Genomic DNA, 25,244 nt, shown 5'->3' with positions numbered 1-25,244 from the left:
TCAGAAAATTTAGCATTAAATCTAACATTGAGTGATTCCTTTTTCTTACTCTGGAATCTAAAATCTAGATATCCAACTTTCACTTTCAGGTGTTTTTTGTTTTCTTTTTGTCCACATATGATCTGTAGTTTGTTTAACTGTATAGTATTCTGTTCAATTATTTATGGCTATTTTCATTAGCCTAAGTACAAAGATGAAAAATGTTAATGTTAAGTGATCACTAGGATATTTCAAATACTTGGATGTTTTAAATCAAATGGACAAAATATTCGAAGACAAACTGGATTTTGTACTTTGCATCAGTCTAAATGTTTATGACATACCAAAGAAATTTTGAGTTCTGTTCCTGCCCTTTAAGAAATAATAATCAATCCATGCTATAGCTAAGTATGTAGTCAACATACCTAGGACACAAATTCTTCTAAAACTTCACTCTGCCTTTTCTTTAGTTTTTGTTGTTTTTCTTTTTTTTCACCAATTTAAAAGGACACGCGAACTGAACTTATAACCCAAACAGCTTGTCATTTAAAGTTAAAACCCTTAGGAGTTTCAATGGTTGGAGAAGCAAGAGCTAGAATTTCTAAATTTAAATAATTATACCATCAAAATCTGTAAATTATATATTCCCTGGTGCTAAAGGCCCAGTGTGAAAATTTTCCTTAGGTAAGACTCATGCTTCCTTTGATGCAACAAATAACCATTTTTTGGCATGTCAGATCAGGGACTGGCAAACTTTCTGCATGTGGCCAAAGGGTAAATATTTCAGGTTTTGTGGGTCATACATTCTCTGTCACAACTACTCAACCCTGCTGTTGTAATTGCAGCCAGAGGCAATGAATAAACAAATGAGCATAGCTGTGTTCCAATAAAACTTTATTTGCAAAAACAGGCAGCATGTCAGATTTGGCTGAGAGCCGTAGCCATAGCCGTGGCTGACTCCTGTGTAAGGTAATTATCTGGGATCCAAATATTTCACAAGGTGATATTTCAAGTAGGACTGGGTAAAACCAAAAAGCAGAGTGTGATATAATGGACCATATTTCCAACATACTTTCATTTTAGAATCTATCATAACTTCTGGCTCTTGTTCTTACTTTTTTGTAACCTATTGCAAAAAAAAAATAGATAATATTTTTTCTATTTGGCAAATTATTATGTAACCAGGCTTCCCTGATGGCTCAGCTGGTAAAGAATCCACCTGCAATGTGGGAGATCTGGGTTTGATCCCTGGGTTGAGAAGATCCCCTGGAGAAGAGAAAGGAAGATTCCCACTCCAGTATTCCAGCCTGGAGAATTCCATGGACTGTATAGTCCATGGGGTCGCAAAGAGTCAGACACGACTGAACAACTTTCACTATTATTTAACCAAGCAGGACCTGATGGGGCCTTCCGGAGACAGACACCTCCCCCAAGTCTTCTGCTGTAGCTCCTCTCTGAAGTTACCCAGATAACAGTATCTGATGAACATTTCTCAGATTGTTTTATAGATACTAAAACCACCACCAAATGGAAGAAGTTTATTTGATGATCATGAGTACATAGCCCCAGATGTACTGTGCCTAAGGATTGATAATGTTAACCCCTGTGACACTGCTGTGTTACCCCACCTTCAACCAGTCGGAGAATTGTGCTCGAGCTGACCACAGACCCTGAGATCGCCTCCAGCTCCCTCACCTCACTTGGCCTTTGAAAACGCTTTGCTGTTTCAGCACTACCTGTCCCAGACTATTTGCATGGCACATTGCAATAAACGTTGCACTTGCCTTCACCACAACCTGGTATCAGTAGTTTTAGCTTTACTGCATGCAGGTGGGGCAACCCAAGTTTAGTTTGGTAACAATTGCTGCCTAGTGTTATGCCTCTCTGTTATGGAGATACTGGGTTTTTTGTGAAGATAAATCCATTTTCCCCGAGGCTTTCCCAAATACCCTATATGGACCTGTTCTTCGGTATAGTTAATTTACTGTCATTTCTATTGTGTCATTGATACTTCGGTTAGACAAAGATATTTTTTCATTCCACTCCCTCCAAAAAACTCCTCGGATGTTATAACTATAAATAGTTAATAGTGATTAGCTAGTTGATCTCTGACATGTTAAATGAATTAACATAACCCATAACTAGATTTGTGGCTAGTACTGTCAATCCCATTCTACTCTGAACAGATCAGTTTACAACCATATTAATATGTTCATATCTGACTGATCTGTTACATTTAAAAATGGTTATTTTCTGTCTATAAAAATAATACATGCCCAAGGCAGAGGCTTCAGAAAATGGAGAAAAGGAAGGAAGAAAATTTAAATAACTCATTAACTCTCCATCTCAATGCAGTCGCTAGTACCATTTTAATGAGCATTATCAGTTGCTTTTCACTGTGAATGTAAATATAAAATCCTTACACCTAATTTTTAAGCTAAATAGGCATCATACTGTGTAATTTCATAATTTTCTTCTCATTTAACATTACTCTATAAGCTTCTGAATTTGGGGTAACTTGATCTATTGTCATATGCTCATATCTCCGTGGATTTGGGGAGTGCTCATATCATAAAGAAAGAGCAACCCTGAGCCAGACCTGTGGTAAAACCAGCCCCAGCACAGGACACGTCAGTAAGAATATTAGCTCTCTGGGAAGTATAGAGCAAAAATGCAAGAGGAAATTCTTTAGGAAAACTAGGGTTGAGAAAGTAAACTTTTGCAGATGAGAAAAACTTTTTAGAACTAGATAGAGGTGGTGGTTGCATAACATTGTGAATGTGGTAAATGCCACTGAATTGTCCACTTTAAAACAGTCAGTTTTATGCTATGTGAATTCTACCTCTATTTTAAAAGTGACAGAAGGTAGAATGGTTTGGCTTATTTTGGAGGACTGGCTATAGGGAACGGCCTGTGAGAAAATTGAGGCTGGTCCAGAGGACAGGACTGGACTGTGCCTAGAAGAGAGGGAGAATTTCTAATTCATGATGATTTCTGTGGGAAGGAAGCCAAAAACCATTTCTAATCAGAATGCAGCCTGACATAAAATCAAGTAAAAATAACTGGAAAATTAGACAGATTTTCTGTTGATGTCTGGGTAAACCAAAAGAGGGCATTGTGACTCAGGCAGAAAGAAGAAAAGACAGATATAGAAACCAGGGGAACCGTGAAAGTCTCACCATTGTGAAGAATTAAGCTGAGCTCTGTGAATAACATTCGAACTCATCTGTGTTTAGCTCAAAATGTCCTCACACCAGAGAGTACCTGTGAGCCCCAAACGTCTATGGACGTTTGCGGAAAGGTGCACATAGTGGGAGGGGAGAGGACTGTGCTGCCGTTGTCGGGTTACCCTCACCTGCTCTTTCTCAGCATGGAAGTGTTAGTTGCTCAGTCATGTCCAACTCTGCAACCCCAGGATCTGCAGCCTGCCAGGTTCTCTGTCCGTGGGATTCTCTAGGCAAGAATACTTGAGTGGGTTGCCATTCCCTTCTCCAAGAGATCTTCCCAACCCAGGACTCAAACTCGAGTCTCCTGCACTGCAGGCAGATTCTTTACCATCTGAGCCACCAGGAAGCATAAATTCATCCAATTTGCTTTCATCAAAAGAAAAGATAAAGCATAATAACACAAAGATGTTCTTTGTTGGTAAGATATGTCTAGATGACGATGTGATGACTGGCACTCCTTTTCCACTTTTGGTGTATGAAACACATACTTTATTTCATTTATATTTTTGTGGTTCCATTCATACTTTTTATATCTCATTTTACCTTTTCTACTCTGTTTCTATAAAATGATAATATTATTTTTCTATTATTTGGTAATCTTTTTTTCCCATGGGGTCGCAAAGAGTTAGACATGACTGCTCGACTAACAATGTTCCTATAGAGTTAATTAAAATTTTAATATGTTCACATTTATCATTATTTCCCCTAATGATTATGGTTTTTGTGCTGTCCTTAGAAATCTTTCCCACCCTAAGATTATAATATTCTTTACTCATACATGTTCTTAATTCTTTTCTTTAAGTGTTTTAATTTTGATTCATCTGGAAGGGTAAGAGAGGAAACCAGTTTTGTTTTTCTCCAAATATAGCCAGTTACATCAACAGTTTTTACTGAGTACATTTTTTTCAGCAATGAATTCGAAATACCTTCTTTATTATACAGTCCCATCTTGTTTGTGTGTATTTGGTAATCTTCACAGCCTATTTATCTACCTATCTATAGAACAAGGGAGGCAAACTCCAATGACAACAGGTTCTAAAAAGTAACTTGAACTTTAGTCACTTGGCCTAATTCTCACTTGTCGTAATATAAAACTTAACCTTTGCAAATCCAGACACAGGTCTCTCTATCCAACTGTTGTATCTGACAAATATATCATGAATAATTTTGTTAAGTGATGTGATCATTTTTCTTAATATTCAACTTCAAAGATTCAGGGTCATAATGGGACAGAACCAATTTGATGTTTTAGAAAAAGAATAAGGCTGAGAGTCAAGGTACCTGGTTCAGGCTGTGTGACCTTAGGAGAGTTACTTGACCTTTCTAAACCACTGTTCCCTTACCTCTACTGTAATTTTCTGTGTATTTGCTATCCAACAACCTCTCAGTCATTTCAACAAAAGTCCCATTTGTGAATTGAGCTCAGACTTCACAAATTTATCTATTTTTGCCCTATGACTTTGAATTCATATAATAATACACTAGACCACTCATAATTTGTAGCAAACACATCAAAACAGGGCAAAGTACATCTCTTTGAGTTTATTACCCCAAAGAGAAACCAGTCAAGGACGATGTGTTTCACCAGGATTACTCTGGTGACTATCCCAGTTTCCTACAGCACTTGGCTATGAACTCAGAGCCAAATCTGCAGACACCACTATGCATTGCTCTGTCTTGAACCAACCCACCAAAATACAGTCAGATCAAAGCAGAGTACACTAATCTGAGACTACCACAGAAAATAGGCTTCTGCTTTACAGAAAAGGATGCAATCTCCCCTTCATTTAGGAATTTGCTCCTGGTAATTTCACTACTGACAATACAATATTGCCCCAGGTCTGGTAAAACAGTACCTTCACGGCTGGTTTGTTAATTGCATTGTGGCATTCGATGTGCTGGCAGTGGATGGGGTTCCAAGCTGTAAATCAAAGCATAGCTGATGAGCATTTCTCACTGAAAGTATTTGTGCCCTAAGTAAAACAAATTCTTTTTTCACTACTTTTCCTTTTCCTAAATAGAACCATCACCAGGTTTTCTAAAATAATTATTTTTTTAATCTATGAAGTATTTTCTAATTTAGCAAACACATCACAACTCCATCCATTTTCCCATTGGGAAGATAAGCTAGTGTAAGGTGGCATACCCAGAAACTATAATATTACTTCATGATGATACCATAATATGACTACATGATGATATGCCTAGTAAATTTTTTAGAAGTTTTTACATTTATGGTTGCACTTGATCCTCCAAACAACTCTGTGGGAGAGATACAGCAGATTATTAACCTCACTTTATGTGTAAGTTAAAATTTAAAAGGTTAGGTTGCTATGGCCACAGAGTTAGTAAGTGACAAGCTGCAACTAGAACACATATCTCTTGCTTCTCAAAACTCTGTTCTTTTCACTATAGCATACTAGGCTAAATAGCCTAGATTGTTAGCACCAAGAAGTTTTCATATTCATAATAACTGCTACAAGTGGATATGTCACCATTCCATTTCCCACCCCATCCCATAAAATGTGGAGACTGAAAAGATGAGTTTCTTGCCCACATGAAATGCACCTCTTTCACATGCTGTACTTGCTAAATCACTTTAGTCATGCCCAACTCTTTGCAACTCTATGGACCATAGCCCACCAGACTCCTCTGTCCATGGAATTCTTCAGGCAAGAATACTGGAGTGGGTTGTCATGCCCTCCAGGGGCTCTTCCCAACCCAGGGATCGAACTGAGTTTCACACATTACCCACAGTCTAAACCTCTGCTAGTTTGTTCATACCCAACTCCTCAACACAGTATACACACAGAGTGAAGACAAGAACCACGAGAACTGAGACAGATCAGAACAAGAATTACAACTACTTATCATCATCCAGAAGATTCTATAGCCCAAAGCACTTAGTTAACAATATTCCACCATAAAAAAGTCATAGGATTACATGTTTGAAAGTGAACATTTTTCTAAATTGCCATATTCTAAACCTCAGATATGCAGATGATACTACTCTAATGGCAGAAATCAATGAGGAACTAAAGAACTTCTTGATGAAGGTGAAAGAGGAAAGTGAAAAATTTGGCTTAAAACTCAACATTCAGAAAACTAAGATCATGGCACACGGTCCTATCACTTCATGGCAAATAGATGGGGAAACAATGGAAACAGTGTCAGACTTTATTTCCTTGGGCTCCAAAATCACTGCAGATGGTGACTTCAGCCAAGCTCCTTATAAGAAAAACTATGACCAACCTAAACAGCATATTAAAAAACAGAGACATTACTTTGCCAGCACAGGTCCATCTAGTCAAAGCTATGGTTTTTCCAGTAGTCATGTATGGATGTGAGAGTTGGAACATAAAGAAGGCTGAGCACTGAAGAACTGATGCTTTCTAATTGTGGTACTGGAAAAGACTCTTCAGAGTCCCCTGGACAACAACAAGGAGATCAAACCAGTCAATCTTGAAAGAAAACAAAACCGAATATTCATTGGAAAGACTGATGCTGAAGCTGAAGCTCCAGTACTTTGACCACACGATGTGAAGAGCCAACTCATTGGGAAAGACCTTGATACTGGGAAAGACTGAGGGCAGCAGGAGAAGGGGGTGACAGAGGATGATATGTTTGGATGGCATTACCAACTCAATGGGCATGAGTTTGAGCAAGCTCTGGGTGATAGTGAAGGAAAGAGAAGCCTGGCGTGCTGCAGTCCACGGGGTTGCAAAGAGCTGGACACAACTTAGCGACTGAAAAATATTCGATAAGAAACTAAAAGAATGGGAAGGAGGAAATGAAAGTGCACAGGGCCTTTATATTACATGCAAACTAATATATTATTTGAAGGTAGACTATGAAGTTAAAGGTGCATATTGCAATTGAAGAATTGTAAAGTAATTCTTTTTTTAAAAAAGCTATAGCTAACAATTCAAAGAGAGAAAAATGGAACAGTAAAAACTAATCCAAAAGAAGGCAAGATATCCAAAAGGAACAAAGAATAGATGCAACAAATAGAAAGCAAACACAAGATAACAGATATAAGCCTAATAATATCTGAAATTACATTAAGTATAAATAGCCTAGACAATAAATACATTAAAAGACAAAGACTGTCAAATAGGATTTAAATTTCTCAAAATGCATGACCCAAGTATATGCTGCCTAAGAGAAACACACTTGAAATATAAAAAGAGATAAGTTAAAGCTGATGAGAGAAAAACTGTTATGATTCAAATGCTAATCATAATAAAGCTGGAATGTCTATATAAATATCAGACAAGTAGACTTCAAGACAAACAATATTACTGGGAACAAAGAACGATAGTTCACATTGATGAAAAGGTCAGTTCATCAAGATAACAAAACAACCATAAATATGAGTGTATCTAATGACAGAGCTTCAAATTATATAAAGCAAAACTGACAGAGCTTAGAGAAGAAATAAGTCCCTAATTAGTGTTGTAAATTTCAACAATCCTCTCTCAGTAATTGATGAAACAAGCAGACAAAAAAAATCAGTAAAAATAGAAGACTTGAACAACATTCTCAGCAACTTGTCTTAATTGATAATGATGGAATTCTCCACTCAACAACTGGAACAGACACAATGTCTAGGAGACATGTACTAATGGCACAGGCAGCATTTACTAAAACAATATTCTCATCCATATAAGCCTCAACAATTTAAATGGAGTGATAAAATAAACTATGCTCTCTGACTTCAATAGAATTAAACTAGAAATAAATAACAAAAAGATATCTAGAATATAACCAAATATTTGTACATTTAAAAAAGCTTACTTCTAATCAATCCATAAATCAAAGAGAAATTATTCATTTCTGAAGTACAATGAAAGCACAGCATTTTGAATTTGTAGGCTGCAATTAAAGCAATGCTTAAAGGGAAATTTTTAGCTTTAAATTCTTGCACTGAAAAATTTTAAAGGTCCAAAATAAACAATTGATACTTCTATTTAATAAGATACTAAAAGAACGAATTCAATCCAATGTTAGTAGAAGGAAGAAAATAACAAAGATAGAAGTACAAATCAATAAAACTGAGAACAAAAACCAACAGAAAATCATAAAACAAATGCTGTGGTTTTTCTTGGAAAGTTCAATAAAATTGATAAGACCCTAGGTAGACTGATGAATTAAGAAATATAAAGAAGCAAACTATCAATGTCAGGAATGAAAGTAGGACATCACTGCAGATACTAGACACATGCCAATAAATTACATGAGTTGGATGAAATGCTCACGTTCATCACAAAATTCAACTCAGTAAAAAGTAGAGTTAAATGCCCCATTCTATTCAATTGAATTCATAATGCAAAACTTGCCCACAAAGAAAACCTCAAGACCAGATGGATTTACCAGATGGATTCACTCTTAACTATTAAAGGAATAAATAATACAAATCTTACATAAACTGAGAAAATAAAAGAGAAGGAAACAATTTCCAACCTATTTTATGAAGCCAGCATTACTTTGTAAACAAAACTAGATGAAAACATTACAATAAAAGAAAGGTAGATCAATATCCCTCATAAATGCAGGAGCAAGAACACTTAACAAAAAAATTAGCAATTAAGTCTGGCAGCCTAATATAGCTGAAAAGTGGAACGTATCCCAGGAATGCAAGGTTGGTTTAATACTGCAAAGTAAATCAATGTAATTCACCTTATTAATGGAATTAAGTGAGGAACTCATATGATCATTTAATAGGAGAAATCACATTTGACAAAAACTGACATTCATTCACAATAAAAATTCTCAACAAACTATGCATAGATGGGGATTTCCTCAACATGATAAAAAGCATCTGTGAAAAACTTACAGCTCACACCATGTTTAACAGTGAAAGTCTGAACACTTTCCTGCCACAAATGAAGGGGAAAAACAAAGAAATCCATGCTCAGTACTCCTAGTCAATATTAAACTGGAGATAAGAGCCAGTGCAATGAGAAAAAGAAAATAAGAAAGGAAGTGGGGAAAGAAAGGAAGGAAGGGAAAGAGAGAGAAGGAGGGAACCAGGCCTGTAGGCAGGCAGACAAACATACATAATAGAAGGAAAAAAAAATTATCTTTATTTGCAAGAAAGCAAATCATGTATACAGAGAATCTTAAGAAACTTACAGATAGGCTACCAAAAAAAAAAAAAAAAAGTGAATTTAGCAAGGTTGAAGCTACAAAAACTTAGTGAATTTAGCAAAGTTGAAGGATGTAAATTATATCTCTATATAGTGGCAATAAACAAGGAGAATATTACATTTTAAAACACTATTTACAATAGCACCCAAAATATAAAATATTAAGGAATACCTTTAACAAAATATCAATAGGACCTGTACACTGAAAACTAGTAAATATCACTGAAAGAAATTAAAGATTTCTTTAGTTTATTTGGACATTTCTTTAAAAGTAAACATATAGTTATGAAACAATCCAGTATTTTCACAGCCCAGTATTTATCAAGAGAAATAAATGTGTATCTTCATAAAAAATACTTTTTTATATGAATGTTTATAGCTTTACTCATGATAGGTAAAAGTGTTCATCAAGAAACCAATGGATAAACTGTGATATAGCCATACAATGCATTACTATTCAATATTTTTTAAATGAATTACTGATATACCAACATGAATAAACTTTAAAAACATTATGCTAACTGAAATAAGCAGACACAAAAATAGCATATACTATGTGATTCCATTCATATGAAATCCTAGGACAGGCAAAACTAGTATACAATGACAGAAAGCAGATCAGTGGTTGTCTATGGTGAACTTACTGAAGAGAAAGCTGGAGATATTCTGGGAATGATGGAAATGTTCTGTGTGTTGATTATAGCTTTGGTTATATTAGTATATACATTTGTCAAAAGTTAACTATGCTTAAAATGTATTCTTTTACTGAAGGAAAATTCTAACTCAATAAAATTGTTTTTAAAAAAATGAAGGATCAATCAAATGTATACTTCAAAGGAAAAGAAACAGTGTACTGAAACATGGGAGAAAATGTTTATCTGATTATCATCTAGCCATTGAATCAAATTAGGAAAGTGTATGGCATCTCAAACATAAAGCAAAACACAAGACCTCTATAAAAACAGGAATAGAAAGTCACAATAATTTAGGGTGACAAAGGATACTAACAGAATGAAACAAAAACAGATTTAGGTAAAGATATGATAAGTAAGTAAGTGAAGTTGCTCAGTCGTGTCCGACTCTTGGCGACCCCATGAACTGTAGTCTACCAGCCTTCTCCGTCCATGGGATTTTCCAGGCAAGAGTACTGGAGTGGGGTGCCATATGATAAATGCTATTAAACTAAAAATGAAATAGCAAAATTAGAAACACTCATTCAATGCAATAAATAGTGCTCAGTTAGGGTAAAAGTCAACTAGGTTATAAAGAAAATTAACCTAAGAAGCTATACCAACATATGCATTCAGCAAAAACAAGACCTGTAGCTTATTGTAGCTCAGATCAAGAGCTCCTTATTGCAAAATTCAGACTTAAATTGAAGAAAGCAGGGAAAAATCACTAGGCCATTCAGGTATGACCTAAATCAAATCCTTTATGATTATATAGTGGAAGTGACAAATAGATTCAAGGAATTAGATCTGATAGATAGAGTGCATGAAGAAAAATGGAGGTTTGTAACATTGTACAGAAGGCAGTGATCAAAACTATCCCCAAGAAAAAGAAATGCAAAAAGGCAAAACGGTTGTCTGTGGAGGCTTTACAGATTGCTGAGAAAAGAAGAGAGGCAAAAAGCAAAGAAGAGAGGGAAAGACACATCCATCTGAATGCAGAGTTCCAAAGAATAGCAAAGAAAGGTAAGACAGGCTTCCTAAGCGAGCAATGCAAACAAATAAAGGGAAAAAATAGAATGGGAAAGAGATGTCTTCAAGAAAATTAGAGATACAAAGAGAATATTTCATGCGAAGATGGGCACAATAAAGTATGAAACAGTAAGGACCTAACAGAAGCAGAAGAGATTAAGAAGACGTGGCAGAAATACACAGAAGAAATGTACCAGAAAAGGTCTTAATAACCCGAATAGCCACAGTGTTGTGGTCACTCAATTAGAGCCAGACATCCTGGGGTGTAAAGTCTAGTGGGCCTTAAGAAGCATTATTATGAACAAAGCTAGTGGAGGGGACGGAATTCCAGCTGAACTAGTTCAGATCCTAAGAGATGATGCTGTGGAAGTGCTGCATTCAATATGCCAGCAAATTTGGAAAACTCAGCAGTGGCCACAGGACTGGAAAAGGTCAGTTTTCATTCCAATCCCAAAGAAAGGCAATGCCAGAGAATGATCAAACTACCATACAATTGTGCTCATTTCACATACTAGCAAGGTAATGCTCAAAATCCTTCAAACTAGGCTTCAACAGTGTGTGAACTGAGAACTTCCAGATGTACAAGCTGGATTTAGAAAAGGCAGAGGAACCAGGAATCAAATTGCAGACATCCGTTTTATCATAGAAAAAGCAAGTGAACTCCAGAAAGACATCTATTCTGTTTCATTGACTGTTATAACTTTTGACTCTGTGGATCACAGCAAACTGTGGAAAATTCTGTAAGTGATGGGAATACCAGACCACCCTACCTGCCTCCTGAGAGACCTGTAAGCAGGTCAGGAAGCAACAGTTAGAACCTACATGGAACAGCAGACTGGTTCAAAATTGGGATAGGAGTATGTCAAGGCTGTGTGTTATCACTTTGCTTATTTAACTTACATGCAGAGTACATCATGCAAAATGCTTGGCTGGATGAATCACAAGCTAGAATTAAGATTGCCAAGAGAAATATCAATAACCTCAAAAATACAGATGACACCACTCTAATGGCAGAAAGCAAGGGGGGAACTAAAGAGCCTCTTGATGAAGATAAATGAGGAGAGTGAAAAAGCTGGCTTAAAACTCAATATTTAAAAAACTAAGATCATGCCATCCGGTCCCCTCACTTCATGGCAAATAGACGGGGATAAAATGGAAACTGACAGGCTTTATTTTCTTGGGCTCAAAAGTCACTGCAGATGGTGACTGAGCAATGAAATTAAAAGATGCTTGCTACTTGGAAAAAAGCTATGATAAATTAATTTAAATATATTTATACAGCAATATTTTTAAAAAGCTTTTTTTTAAGAAAACAGATAAGGCTCCATGAATTAAGAACAACAAAAGCAACTTCTATAACAGACAAAATCATTGGTTTAGGGCTTGTCTTCTATAACTCTGAATGCCAGGAAACAGTGAAGCAATTTTTACATATTTTTCACAGTGAAGCAGAGGTTTTTTTCATGATGAAATAGAAAGACACTCTTAAATATACCTAACCTTGAAAAATATATACATTCCACCACTGGAAATATTACAGAAAAAAAATTCTGAGTTCTATTTCCCCAGAAATGATAGACAAATTAATTCAAGCCAATTCTCCTACTGAGAATACTTAGAAAACCAGACACAATTAAATGCAAAAACAAATGAACCCAGAGAATTTTATGGGAGAATTGTGGGGCCATGATCCAAAAGAAGAAGGGATTGCCAAAAGGTGGACCTGGCATTTGAGTCCGTTCTTTCTCCTTTGCCTATTTCTCTTTCTGCCAATTCTGCAACATGAGCCAATTTCAACAGACTCTCTGACACAAGAGAACTAAATTTGGAACTGGTTGACTACCAAAGAATGGGAAACCTAAAAATCACCCTAGGCTGTGGGTAGAGGTTCCAAAAGGTCACACCCTAGGAGTAAAGGGGAAACAGAAATAAACCAACCCTCATAGGGACTGAAGATCAGCTTCAAAATATCTCAAGAACTTACCATAGTTTTGTTTTTTTTTTTTTTTGAGTTGCATTAAAGTGACCTGGGTTACCAATGTCTACAGTTTCCTTCCAGAAGCAAACATAAATACTTTCTGAAGAAATACAATTTAATCCTAAGCCCCAAATTAACTCTATAGCTTTTCTATCTAATATCTTGCACAATTATTTTTTAAGAAAATAAAATAAAAAGATAAGAAAGCAAAAGAAATCCAATAGAATCATAGCCTCCAGAGATCTAGAATACTGTGTTATCAGAAACAGACTTTAAAATAAATATGCTTAATTATGCTATAAAGTAAGACAAATTAGAGATTATAATCAAATAATTGGAACTTTTAAAGCACCAAATGGAAATTCTAGAATTTAAAAACATAATTAACAAAATTAAAAATACATTTGGGAAGCTAAACAACTAATGAGGAGGAAGAAAAATCAGACAAAGAGATTTTGAATGAAGCATAGAAAGATGAAATAGAGAATGCAAGAAATATCCATAGACAACATGGGAGAGAAGATCTAACACATGTGTCATTGGAATTTCAGAAAGAAAGATGAGAATATGGTATAAGCCATTGCTGAAGAAATAAGGGAACTTTCAATTACAACCATGATATTTTAATAATATATGGACTTATCCTTCAACTGTAAAAAATGTATAAAGCAATTCATTTCCGACACTGGCTGTAGATTTTAACACAAGATTGCAATCTTTTGAAAAAGGAAGAACACACAAATAAAGTTCTACATTCACTTTGGTTTTCTGCCTGGGAATATTTCCAAACTGCAGCAAAAAGAAGTGGATCCCAATAAGTAATTAGCATTTTCAGTGAGTAGAGGAAACATCACAGTGAAGAATTGCTAAGGCAACTGGAAATTGAGTAAAGTAAGAAAAACAGGGAGTGCCAGAGAACAGGTCCCATAAATCTGTGTAAGGATGCTCCTCAGGTCCTTGGCTTAATCCTAAACTTCATGGGCTCACAGAAAAGCTCTACAAGGACTAGCAGAGAACACAAGCTTAATGGCTTAATGGCTAAAAGCTGAACAGTGATTTTAGAGGTCACATAGTGCTAGAGATACACTGTATTTCCAATATAGCCAAAGTAAGTAACTTTGGCTAACACACCAGGAATTTAGGAGCACACAGATAGGTCACTACTAAAAAAGTAAAAGCCAATCTCTCTGATGAATACAGATATAAAAATTCTCAATAAAATACCAGCAAATTGAATTTAGCAGCACATCAAGTGGGACTTATCACTAGGACGCAAAAGTTGTTCAACAAACACACATCAATAAATATGATACACTGTGTTAGCAAAATGAAAGAAAAAAATCATATGATTACCTCAACAGAAGCAGAAAAAGCATATGACAAAATTCAATATCTGTTCTTGATAAAAAAAAATCTTAACAAATCAGGAAAATATCTCATCATTAATAAAGGCCATGTATAACAAGTCCACAGCTAATATCACACTCAGTGGTGGAAGGTTGAAAAACTTTTCCTCTAAGTTCAGGATCAAGACAAAGTACCCACTCTCACCACCCCTATTCAACATAGTACTGAAAGTCCCAGCTAGAGCAATTAGGCAAGAGAAATAAATAAAAGATATGAGAATTGGAAAGGAAGATGTAAGCTTGTTTCTATTTCCAGATGACATTATGTTATAAACAGAAAATCCTAAAGACACAACAAGAAAACTGACATCTCATCAACGAATTCTGTTAGGTTTCAAGATACAAAATTGAGATACAAAAATCAATAGTATTTCTGTACACTAACAATGCATTTTGTGAAAAAGAAATAAATCAACTGCACTTACAATAGCATCAAAAATTATAAAATACTTAGGACTAAACTTAACCAAGCAAGCAAAAGACCTCTAGTCTAAAAACTATAAGACATTGTTGAAAAAAATCAAAGAAGACATGAAGAAATGGAAAGGTATCCCATGTTAATGAAGAGGAAGAGTTAATAGTGTTAAAATTTCAATACTACCAAAATTCATCTATAGATTCAATGCAATTCCTACCATTAGTAAAACGACATAATTTATAGATGTGGAAAACATTCTTAAAATGTATAAGGAACCACAAAAGACCTCAAATAGTCAAAGAAATTCTGAGAAAGAATGAAACATGAGGCATCACATTCCTTGATTTTAAGCTATACTTTTAAGCTATAATAATCAAAACAGTATGATACCAACATAGAAACAGATCTACAACCAATGGAACAGAACTGAAAGCCCAGAACTAAACCCAAGCATATACAGTCAATTAGTATTTGACAAGGGAGCCAGGAATTTCAATGGAGAAAAGACAGTCTCTTCAGTAAGTGGATATTCACATGTAAAAAAAATAATAAAACTGGACCCCTATCTTGTATTACTCACAAAAAATTAACTCAAAATGAATTAAAGACTTAAATGTAAGTCCTGAAACCATGAAAATTCTGGAAGAAAACAAGAATAAAGCACCTTCACATGTGTTTGGTTATCATTTTTTCAATTTGACACTGAAGCATAAACAAGAAAATCAAAAATAAATAAGTGGGACTGCACCAAACTGAAAAGCTTTTACACAGCCAAAGAAACCTTCAACAAAGTGAAAAGCAACCTATGGAATGGCAATTAATATTTGTAAACCATATATCTGATAAGTAGTTAACATCCAAAATATATAAAGAATTCATACAGCACAATAGCAAAGAAAAAGAAGAAAACAGTATAAAAATAAGCAAAAGACCTAACTAGATATTTTCCAAAGAAGATATGCAAAAAGCCAACAGGTAAATGAAAAGATTCTCAATACCACTAGTCATTACGGAAATGCAAGTTAAACACCACATTGAAATACTACCTCACACCAGTTAGAATGACCATCATCCAAAAGACAAGAGATAAGAAATGTGGAAACTTTCTGAAATATTGTAAATTAGTACAGCCATTATGTAAAACAGTAAAAGCAATACTCAAAAAATTAAAAATAGAACTACCATTTCCACTTCTGGAAATATGTCCAAAGGAAATGAAAATAGTAACTTGAAAGGATATCTGCAGCCCCATTTTCACAGCAGCATTACTTATGATAGCCACGACATGTGAGCAACATAAGTGTCCATCAATGGATAAAAGATGTGAGTTCAAATTTCCAGTTAAAAGGTAAATAATTACTAGGAGTTGAGGTACAACATGAAGATTACAACTAACACTGCTGTATGATATATAGGATGTACATAGGATGTATATAGGAAAGTTATTAAGAGAGTAAATCCTGAGTTCTCACCACATGGAGAAAATTATTTTCCTTTCTCTTCTTTGTGTTGATCTCTATGGGATGATGAGCACCAAACTTATTGTAGTAATAATTTCACAATGTATGCAAATCAAATCATCAGGGTGTACACCATAAATTTATACAGTGACATATGTTATTTCTCAATAAAACTGGAAAAAAGGGGAAATTTCAATCAAATAGAAAAAAAAATGAAAAACTTAAGAAAAAGCGCACTTTAATCTTCAAAAGAGCAACAACTTGGCATGAAACTAGAAACCAACCACAGAAAGAGAAATGAGGGAAAAAACAACTCAGTTCAGTTCAGGTCAGTCGCTCAGTTGTGTCCAACTCTTTGCAAACCCATGGACTGCAGCACGCCAGGCTCCATTGTCCATCACCAATTCCCAGAGCTTGCTCAAACTCATGTCCATTGAGTTGGTGATGCCATCCAACCATCTCATCCTCTGTCATCCCCTTCTCCTCCTGACTTCAATCTTTCCCAGAATCAGGATCTTTTCAGAAGAGTAATCAGGTGGACAAAATATTGGCGCTTCAGCTTTAGCATCAGTCCTTCCAATGAATTTTCAGGACTGATTTCCTTTAACATTTACTGGTTTGATCTTGCAGTCCAAGGGACTCTCAAGAGTCTTCTCCAACACCACAGTTCAAAAGCATCAATTCTTTGGTTCTCAGCTTTCTTTATAGTCCAACTCTCACATCCATACATGACCACTGGAAAAACCATAGCTTTGACTGGATGAACCTTTGTTGGCAAAGTAACGTCTCTGCTTTTTAATATACTGTCCAGGTTTTTCACAGCTTTTCTTCCAAGGAGCAAGCATCTTTTAATTTCATGGCTGCAGTTACCATCTGCAATGATTTTGGAGCCCAAAAAAATTAAGTCTGTCACTGTTTTCATTGTTTCCCCATCTATTTTGCCATGAAGTGATGGGACCAGATGCCATGATCTTAGTTTTCTGAATGTGGAGTTTTAAGCCAGCTTTTTCGCTCTCCTCTTTCACTTCACTCAAGAGGCTCTTTAGGTCCTCTTCACTTTCTGCCATAAGGGTGGTGTCATCTGCTTATCTGAGGTTATTGATATTTCTCCCAGCAATCTTAATTCCAGCTTGTGCTTCATCCAGCTCGGCATTTGATTACGGAACTTCCACAGGACTGGGGAAACAGACTCTTAGAAGGCACAAACAAAACCTTGTGCACACCAGGAGCCAGGAGAAAGGAGCAGTGTCCCCACAAGAAACTGATCCAGACTTGCCTGTGAGTGTCCAGGAGTCTTGGGTGGAGGAGTGGGTCAGCAGTGGCCTGCTTTGCAGTCAGGGCACTGAATACAACAGTGCCTGCATAAGTCCTTTTGAAGAAGGTTGCCATTACCTTCATTACCCCTACCATAGTTTGGCCTCAGACTAAACAACAGGGAGGGAACATAGCCCCGCCCATCAAATGAAGAGTGGATTAAAGATTTACAGAGCATGGCTCCGCCCATCAGAACAAGACCCAGTTTCCCCACAGTCAGTCTCTCCCATCAGGAAGCTTCCATAAGCCTCTTATCCTTATCCATCAGAGGGCAGACAGAATGAAAATCACAATTACAGAAAACCAACCAAACTGACCACATGGATCACAGCCTTGTCTAACTCAATGAAACTATGAGCCATGCCATGCAGGGCCATCCAAGATGGACAGGTCATGGTGGAGAATTCTGACAAAACCGGGTCCACTGGAACAGGGAATACCAAGCCACTTCAGTATTCTTGCCTTGAGAACCCCAGGAACAGTATGAAAAGGAAAAAAACAATTACATGGAGACTAAGCAATTGAGCTACTCAAAAACCAATGAGTCAAAAATGAAATCAAAGAGGAAATTTTAAAATGCCTGAGGAAAACAACAATGAAAACTGAAATATATGAAATAGATGGGATACAACAAAAGAATATATATATGTAAAACTGAATCACTTTGCTGCACAGCAAAAATGAAAGAAAGACTAGAGATCTCTTCAAGAAAGTTAGACATACCAAGGGAACATTTACTGCAAAGATGGGCTCAATAAAGGACAGAAATGGTCGGGATCTAACAGAAGCAGAAGATATTAAGAAGAGGTGGCAAAAATACACAGAAGAACTGTACAAAAAAGATCTTCAAAACCCAGATAATCATGATGGTGTGATCACTCACCTAGACCCAGACATCCTAGAACGTGAAGTCAAGTGGGCCTTAGGAAGTATCACTACAAACAAAGCTAGTGGAGGTGATGGAATTCCAGTTGAGCTATTTCAAATCCTGAAAGATGATGTTGTGAAAGTGCTGCACTCAATACGCCAGCAAATTTGGAAAAGTCACCAGTGGCCACAGAACTGGAAAAGGTCAGTTTTCATTCCAATCCCAAAGAAAGGCAATCCCAAAGAATGCTCAAACTACCGCACAATTGCATTCATCTCACATACTAGTAAAGTGATGCTTAAAATTCTCCAAGCCAGGCTTCAGCAATAAGTGAACTGTGAACTTCCAGATGTTCAAGCTGGATTTAGAAAAGGCAGAGAAACCAGAGATCAAATTGCCAACATCTGCTGGATCATTGAAAAAGCAAGAGAGTTCCAGAAAAACATCTATTTCTGCTTTATTGACCATGCCAAAGGCTTTGACTGTGCAGACCACAATAAACTGTGGAAAATTCTGAAAAAGATGGGAATACCAGACAACCTGACCTGCCTCTTGAGAAATCTGTATGCAGGTCAGGAAGCAACAGTTAGAACAGGACATGGAACAACAGACTGGTTCCAAATAGGAAAAGGAGTACGTCAAGGCTATATATTGTCACCCTGCTTATTTAACTTATATGCAGAGTACATCATGAGAAATGCTGGGCTGGAGGAAACACAGCTGGAATCAAGATTGCCGGGAGAAGTATCAATAACCTCATACATGCAGATGACACCACCCTTATGGCAGAAAGTGAACAGGAACTAAAGAGCCTCTTGATGAAAGTGAAAGAGGAGAGTGAAAAAGTTGGCTTAAAGCTCAACATTCAGAAAACTAAGATCATGGCATCCAGTTCCATCACTTCATGGGAAGTAGATGGGAAAACAGGGGGCACAGTGGCTGACTTTATTTTTCTGGGCTCCAAAATCACTGCAGATGGTGATTGCAGCCATGAAATTAAAAGATGCTTACTCCTTGGAAGGAAAGTAATGACCAAACTAGACAGCATATTAAAAAGCAGAGACATTACTTTGTCAGCAAAAGTCCGTCTAGTCAAGGTTACGGTTTTTCCAGTGGTCATATATGGATGTGAGAGTTGGACTATAAAGAAAGCTGAGCACAGAAGAATTGACGCTTTTGAACTGTGGTGTTGGAGAAGACTCTTGTGAGTCCACTAGACTGCAAGGAGATCCAACCAGTCAATCCTAAAGGAGATCAGCCCTGGGTGTTCATTGGAAGGACTGATGTTGAAGCTGAAACTCCAATCCTTTGGCCACCTGATGCGAAGAGCTGACTTATTTGAAAAGAGTCTCATGCTGGGAAAAATTGAGGGCAGGAGAAGGGGATGACAGAGGGTAAGACGGTTGGATGGCATCACTGACTTAATTCTCATGGGTTTGGGAGGACTCTGAGAGCTGGTGATGGACATGGAGGCCTTGCATGCTGCGGTTCATGGGATCGCAAGGAGTTGGACACAACTGAGTAACTGAACTGAATTGAATATGCCTTTATCAAAAAAACAAGAAAAATCCTGAATAAACAATCTAAACTACCACCTAAAAAAATTAAAAGAAGAACAAACAAAACCTAAAGTAAGCAGAAGAATGGAAATAATAAAGATCATAAAGGAAATAAATAAGAGATTTTTTTTAAATAGAAAAAAATCAAAGAGCTAGTTTTTTGCAAGTATAAACAAAATAAAAAAAACCCTCTGGCCAAGCTCACCAAGAAGAAAAGAAAGAGGACTCAAATAAACAAAATAAGAAATGAAACAGGAGAAATAACAACCAATACCACAGAAGTACAGAAAAGAAAAAAATCAAGAAAACACTACGTACACTTTTATGCCAAAAACAGAGATAACCCAGATGAAATGGACAAGTTTTTAAAAACATACAGCCTGCCAAAACTGAATCAAGAAGAAATATAATTTGAATAAACTGACCACTAGAAATAAAACAGAATCCATAATTTAAAAAAAAAAAACAACTCCCCGCAAACAAAAGTCCAGGATGAGGTGGCTTCACTGGGAATTCTATCAAACATACAAAGAAGAACTATACGTATCCTTCTCAAACTCTCAAAAGACTGAAGAGGAGGGAACACTCCCAAGGTCACTCTATGAAGCCACCATCACCTCTGATACCAAAACCAAGGACACTACAAAAAAAGAAAATTATAGGCCAATATCTTTGATGAATATAGATGCAAAAATCCTCAACAAAATATTAGCAAACTGAACACAAGAACACATAAAAAGATCATACACCATTATCAAGTTGAATTCATTCCAGGATCTCAAGGGTGGTTCAGCATTTGCAAAGCAATCAATGGGATACATCACATTGACAAAAGAAAAACAGCACAAGATTATCTCAATAGATGCAGAAACTGCATTTGATAAAATTCAACTTCCATTCATGATAAAACCTGTTCCCAAAGCGAGTATAGAGGGAACATATCTCAACATAATAAAAGTCATTTATGACAAATCCACAACCATAATACTCATTGGTAAAAAGCTAAAAGACTTCTCCCTAAATTCTAGAATAAGACAAGGATGCTCTCTCTCATCACTTTTACTCAACGTAGTATTTAAAGTTCTAGCCACAGCAATCAGACAAGAGAAATGTAAAATGTATCCAAATCAGAAGGGAACAGGTAAAATTGTCTTATATGCATATGACATGATACTCTATAAAGAAAACCTTAAAAACTCCACACAAAAACTATTAGAATTAATAAATTCAGCAAGGTAGCAGGATACAAGATTATTATACAGAAATTTTTTGCCTTTCTTTACATTAACAATGAACTATCAGAAGGAGAAAGTAAAAAAAAAAAAACCCATTTAAATCACATTCTAAAAAATAACCAGGAATAAACCTAACGAAGCAGGTTTAAGATGTATACACTGAGACTATAAAACATTGATAAGGAAATTGAAGATGATTTAAGGATATGGAAAGATATCCCATGCTTCTGAATTGGAAGAATTAATACAGTTTAAATGGCCACATAACCCCAATTTACAGATTTAATGTGAACCCTATCAAATTACTCATAACTTCTTCACAGAACTAGAACAAATAATCCTAAAATTTATACAAAATCACAAAAGACCCAGAATTGCCAAAGTAATCATGCGGAAAGAGAACAAAGCTGGAGGTATAACCCTTTCAGACTTCAGACAATACTACAAAGCAGCATTAATCAAAACAGCAAGGCTTTGGCACAATAGACATATAGGTCACTGGAATGGAATACAGAGCCCAAAAATAAATGGTCAATAAATCTTCAATAAAGGAGACAAGAATATATACCATGGAGAAAAGACAATCTCTTCAAGTTGTGTTGGAAAAGCTGGACAGTCACACGTAAATCAATGAAGTTAGAACACTCGCTTACACCATACAAAATAATAAACTCAAAATGGCTTAAAGACTTAAATATAGGATTTCCCTGGTGGTCCCACTAGGGACTAAGACTCCATGATCCCAATGCAGGGAGCCCAGGTTTGATCCCTGGTCAGGGAACTAGATCAAACATGCTGCAATGAAGAGCTCCTATGCTGCAACTAAGGATTTTGCATGCTGCAACTAATAAATCCTGCATGCTACAACTAAAAGATTTCACATACTGCAACTAAAACCCAGTGTAGCCAAATAAATAAATAACTATTTCTTTAAAAGACTTAAATATAAGACATAACACCATAAAACTCCTAGAAGAGAACATAGGCAAAATATTCTCTGACACAAATCGTAGCAATATTTTCTTAGATTGTCTGCCAAGGCAAAAGAAAGAAAATAAGTAAACAAACAGGACCTAATCAAATGCGCAAGCATTTGCACAATAAAGGATGCCATAAACAAAATGAAAAGCAAATCTGCAGAACGGGAGAAAGTATTTGTAAATGAAGCAAATGACAGGAGCTTAATTGGATTTAAAATCAAATCAAGTAGTAATTATATTACATATATGTAGACAAAATGCTTCAATTAAAAGGCAAAGATCATGAAAATTGAGTTTAAAAAATAGAACTATATGCTACTTACAAGACACACATGAAATATAAAAATATTAAAAAGTTGAAAACAAAGCATTGGAAAATACCATGCATGCACTCTTGAAAGCTGGTGTAGACATATTAGAATAAAACAACGTGCATTTTAACAGACGAAAAGGCATTACTAGAATTAAAGACATGTGCTTCATAAGGGTAAAAGTTTCAGTTCACCAGGAAGATGTGTGTGTGTGCTCAGTCACTTCAGTCGTGTCTGACTCTTTGTGACCCTATGGACTACAGCCCACCAGGCTCCCTTGCCCATGGGATTCTCCAGGCGAGAATACTAGTGGGTTGCTATACCCTCCTCCAGGAGATCTTCCCAACCCAGGGATCGAACTCCCATCTCCTGTGTCTCCTGCATTGCTGGCGATTTTTTTTACCACTGAGCCACCAGGGAAGCCCCACCAGGAAGATACTGTATTCTAAATTTGTATAAATCTAATAATACAGCTCCCAAATTTATACAGCAAATATTGACAACTACAAGGAGGAACATACAAATCCACAGTCATCATGGGAGAGTTTAACATTCTACTCTTGGTAACTGATGGAAGAAACATACAAAAATGCAATAAGGATATAGAACATTTGAACTATACTATAAAAAATTTTATTTAATTGACATACAGAGAACACAGTATCAAACAATAGCTAAATACAAGTTCTTTTGAAATATACAGGAACATTTACAAAAATGACGGTAAGCTTACCCTAAAGAAAGTGTTAAGATTGTCAAAGTAATGAAATAATACAAAGTATGTTGTCTGACTATAGAGGAATCAAGCTATAAATCAACACAAAACTTCACTACAAAAATCTCCCTATGATTAGAAATTATCATCCTTCTAAATGATGCATGGGTCAAAGAAGAAACCTCAAGGAACTTAGAACTCAGCATAGCATAGGAGGTTTTAGCCAGTACAAAGTAAGAGACACAAAAGGCATAAGGATTGAAAAGGAGACATTAAGCTGTCATCTCGTGCTTGTGCTAAGTCACTTCACTCATGTCCAATTCTTTGCAACCCTGTGGACCATAACCTGCCAGGCTCTCCTGTCCATGGGATTTCCCCGATAAGAATATTGGAGTGGGTTGTCATGTCTTCCTCAAGGGATCAAACCTGCGTCTCCCGCATTGGCAGCCAGGTTCTTTACCACTAGGGCCATCCGGAAAGCCCTAAATTGTTATCATTCAACAGTAATATAGCTTTACACATGAAAACTTTTTAATAAGTGCCTGCACTTATTAAAAAGTGTTTGCAAATATATTATTAGAATTAAAAAGTGCATTTATCAAGGAGGCTGAATATAAGATCAGTATACCTTAGTGGCTCAGACAGTAAAGAAACTGTCTGCAGTGCAGAAGACTCAGGTTCGATCCCTGGGTTGGGAAGATGCTCTGAAGAAGGAAATGGCAACCCACTCCAGTATTCTTGCCTGGGAAATCCCATGGACAGAGGAGCCTGGCAGGCTACAGTCCATGGGGTCACAAAGAGTCAGATATGAATGAGTGACTAACACTTTCGTTTTCATACTAGAATTAATTGCAAATCTACATATTAGCAAAAAGAGTTAGAAAATGTGATTTCTAAAAGATTTATCATTGATAATAATATCAAAAGATAAATAAATACCTAGGGACATACTACATGAGTCATAGGCAAGACATCTACACAAAAACTAGTAGAAAACAGCATTGAGGGAAACTAAAGAAAGCCTAACTATTTGAAGGAAGATATTATGTTTTGGTTTGGAAGATTCAATACTACAAAGGTGCCAGTTCCCCAAATTGATCTGGATTCAAGGCAATTATCAATCAAAATCCTAGTTGCTTAGGTATGTATTTGTGTATGTTTAACTTGACAAACTCTTCAACTTAGCAAATAGCTACTTGAAAGAAGAAGGAAAACAGGAAGAGAAGAAGGAAGAAGAGGAAAGCAGGTGGAGACAAGGAAGAGATCCACAATTATGAGGTAGAAAGATTTGCACTAAAGGATATAAAATTTTATTATTACCCATTAAAACTGGATAGATTCATACCCTCTGATTCAGTACTTCCACTCTAGGCATATATATCAGAATTGTACGCGTATGTATACTCAAAAGATATGTGGAAGAATGTTCACAACAGCATTATTTATAAGAGCCAAAATGTGGGAACAACTCAAATATCCATCAATAGGAAACAGATACATAAACTGTGGTACATACATTTGGTAAAATATGTATATAGAAAAAAATGAATAAAGTGCAGTTATGCTCAACCCATGAACAAATCACGCATACATGTGTGCACACAAATGATGTGTGCACATTCCATTTATATAAAGTTCAAAAATTGACAAAAATAACCTCTGATGTTGGAAACAAGGCCAGTGGTTAACTGTGGGACAGAAGGAAAGGCAATCATCGTAGTAAACATGGTGGGAGATGTGCCATATATACTTAAAATTTGTATTACTTCATATGTGTATAACACACCAATAAAATGGTTTAAAGTATTTTAAGTTATGTAGAGATAAAATCAATACAATAAAATAAACAAGAACTCAATGAGGGGGAAGTTATGACATTAAAGGATTGGTAGGCTTTCTTGTATTTTAAACTTATATACAACTCAAAAATCCACCAGTACTAATG

At 36.1% G+C, this 25,244-nt stretch overlaps 1 protein-coding gene across 3 annotated transcripts in view; it reads right to left on the bottom strand.

Moving 5' to 3' along the window:
• Positions 1-25,244, bottom strand: part of UNC79 (unc-79 homolog, NALCN channel complex subunit) — a 207,120-nt gene that overhangs the window by 158,748 nt on the left and 23,128 nt on the right. For all 3 annotated transcript variants that reach the window (XM_065906592.1, XM_065906594.1, XM_065906593.1), the window contains exon 5: positions 5,063-5,127. In XM_065906592.1, the coding sequence (XP_065762664.1) occupies positions 5,063-5,127 (65 nt within the window). The remainder of the gene's footprint in view (positions 1-5,062; positions 5,128-25,244) is intronic.

Source organism: Muntiacus reevesi, chromosome 15 (genome assembly GCF_963930625.1).
Source record: "Muntiacus reevesi chromosome 15, mMunRee1.1, whole genome shotgun sequence".
Taxonomy (NCBI): Eukaryota; Metazoa; Chordata; class Mammalia; order Artiodactyla; family Cervidae; genus Muntiacus; species Muntiacus reevesi.
This window is presented reverse-complemented; position numbering and strand designations above follow the sequence as displayed.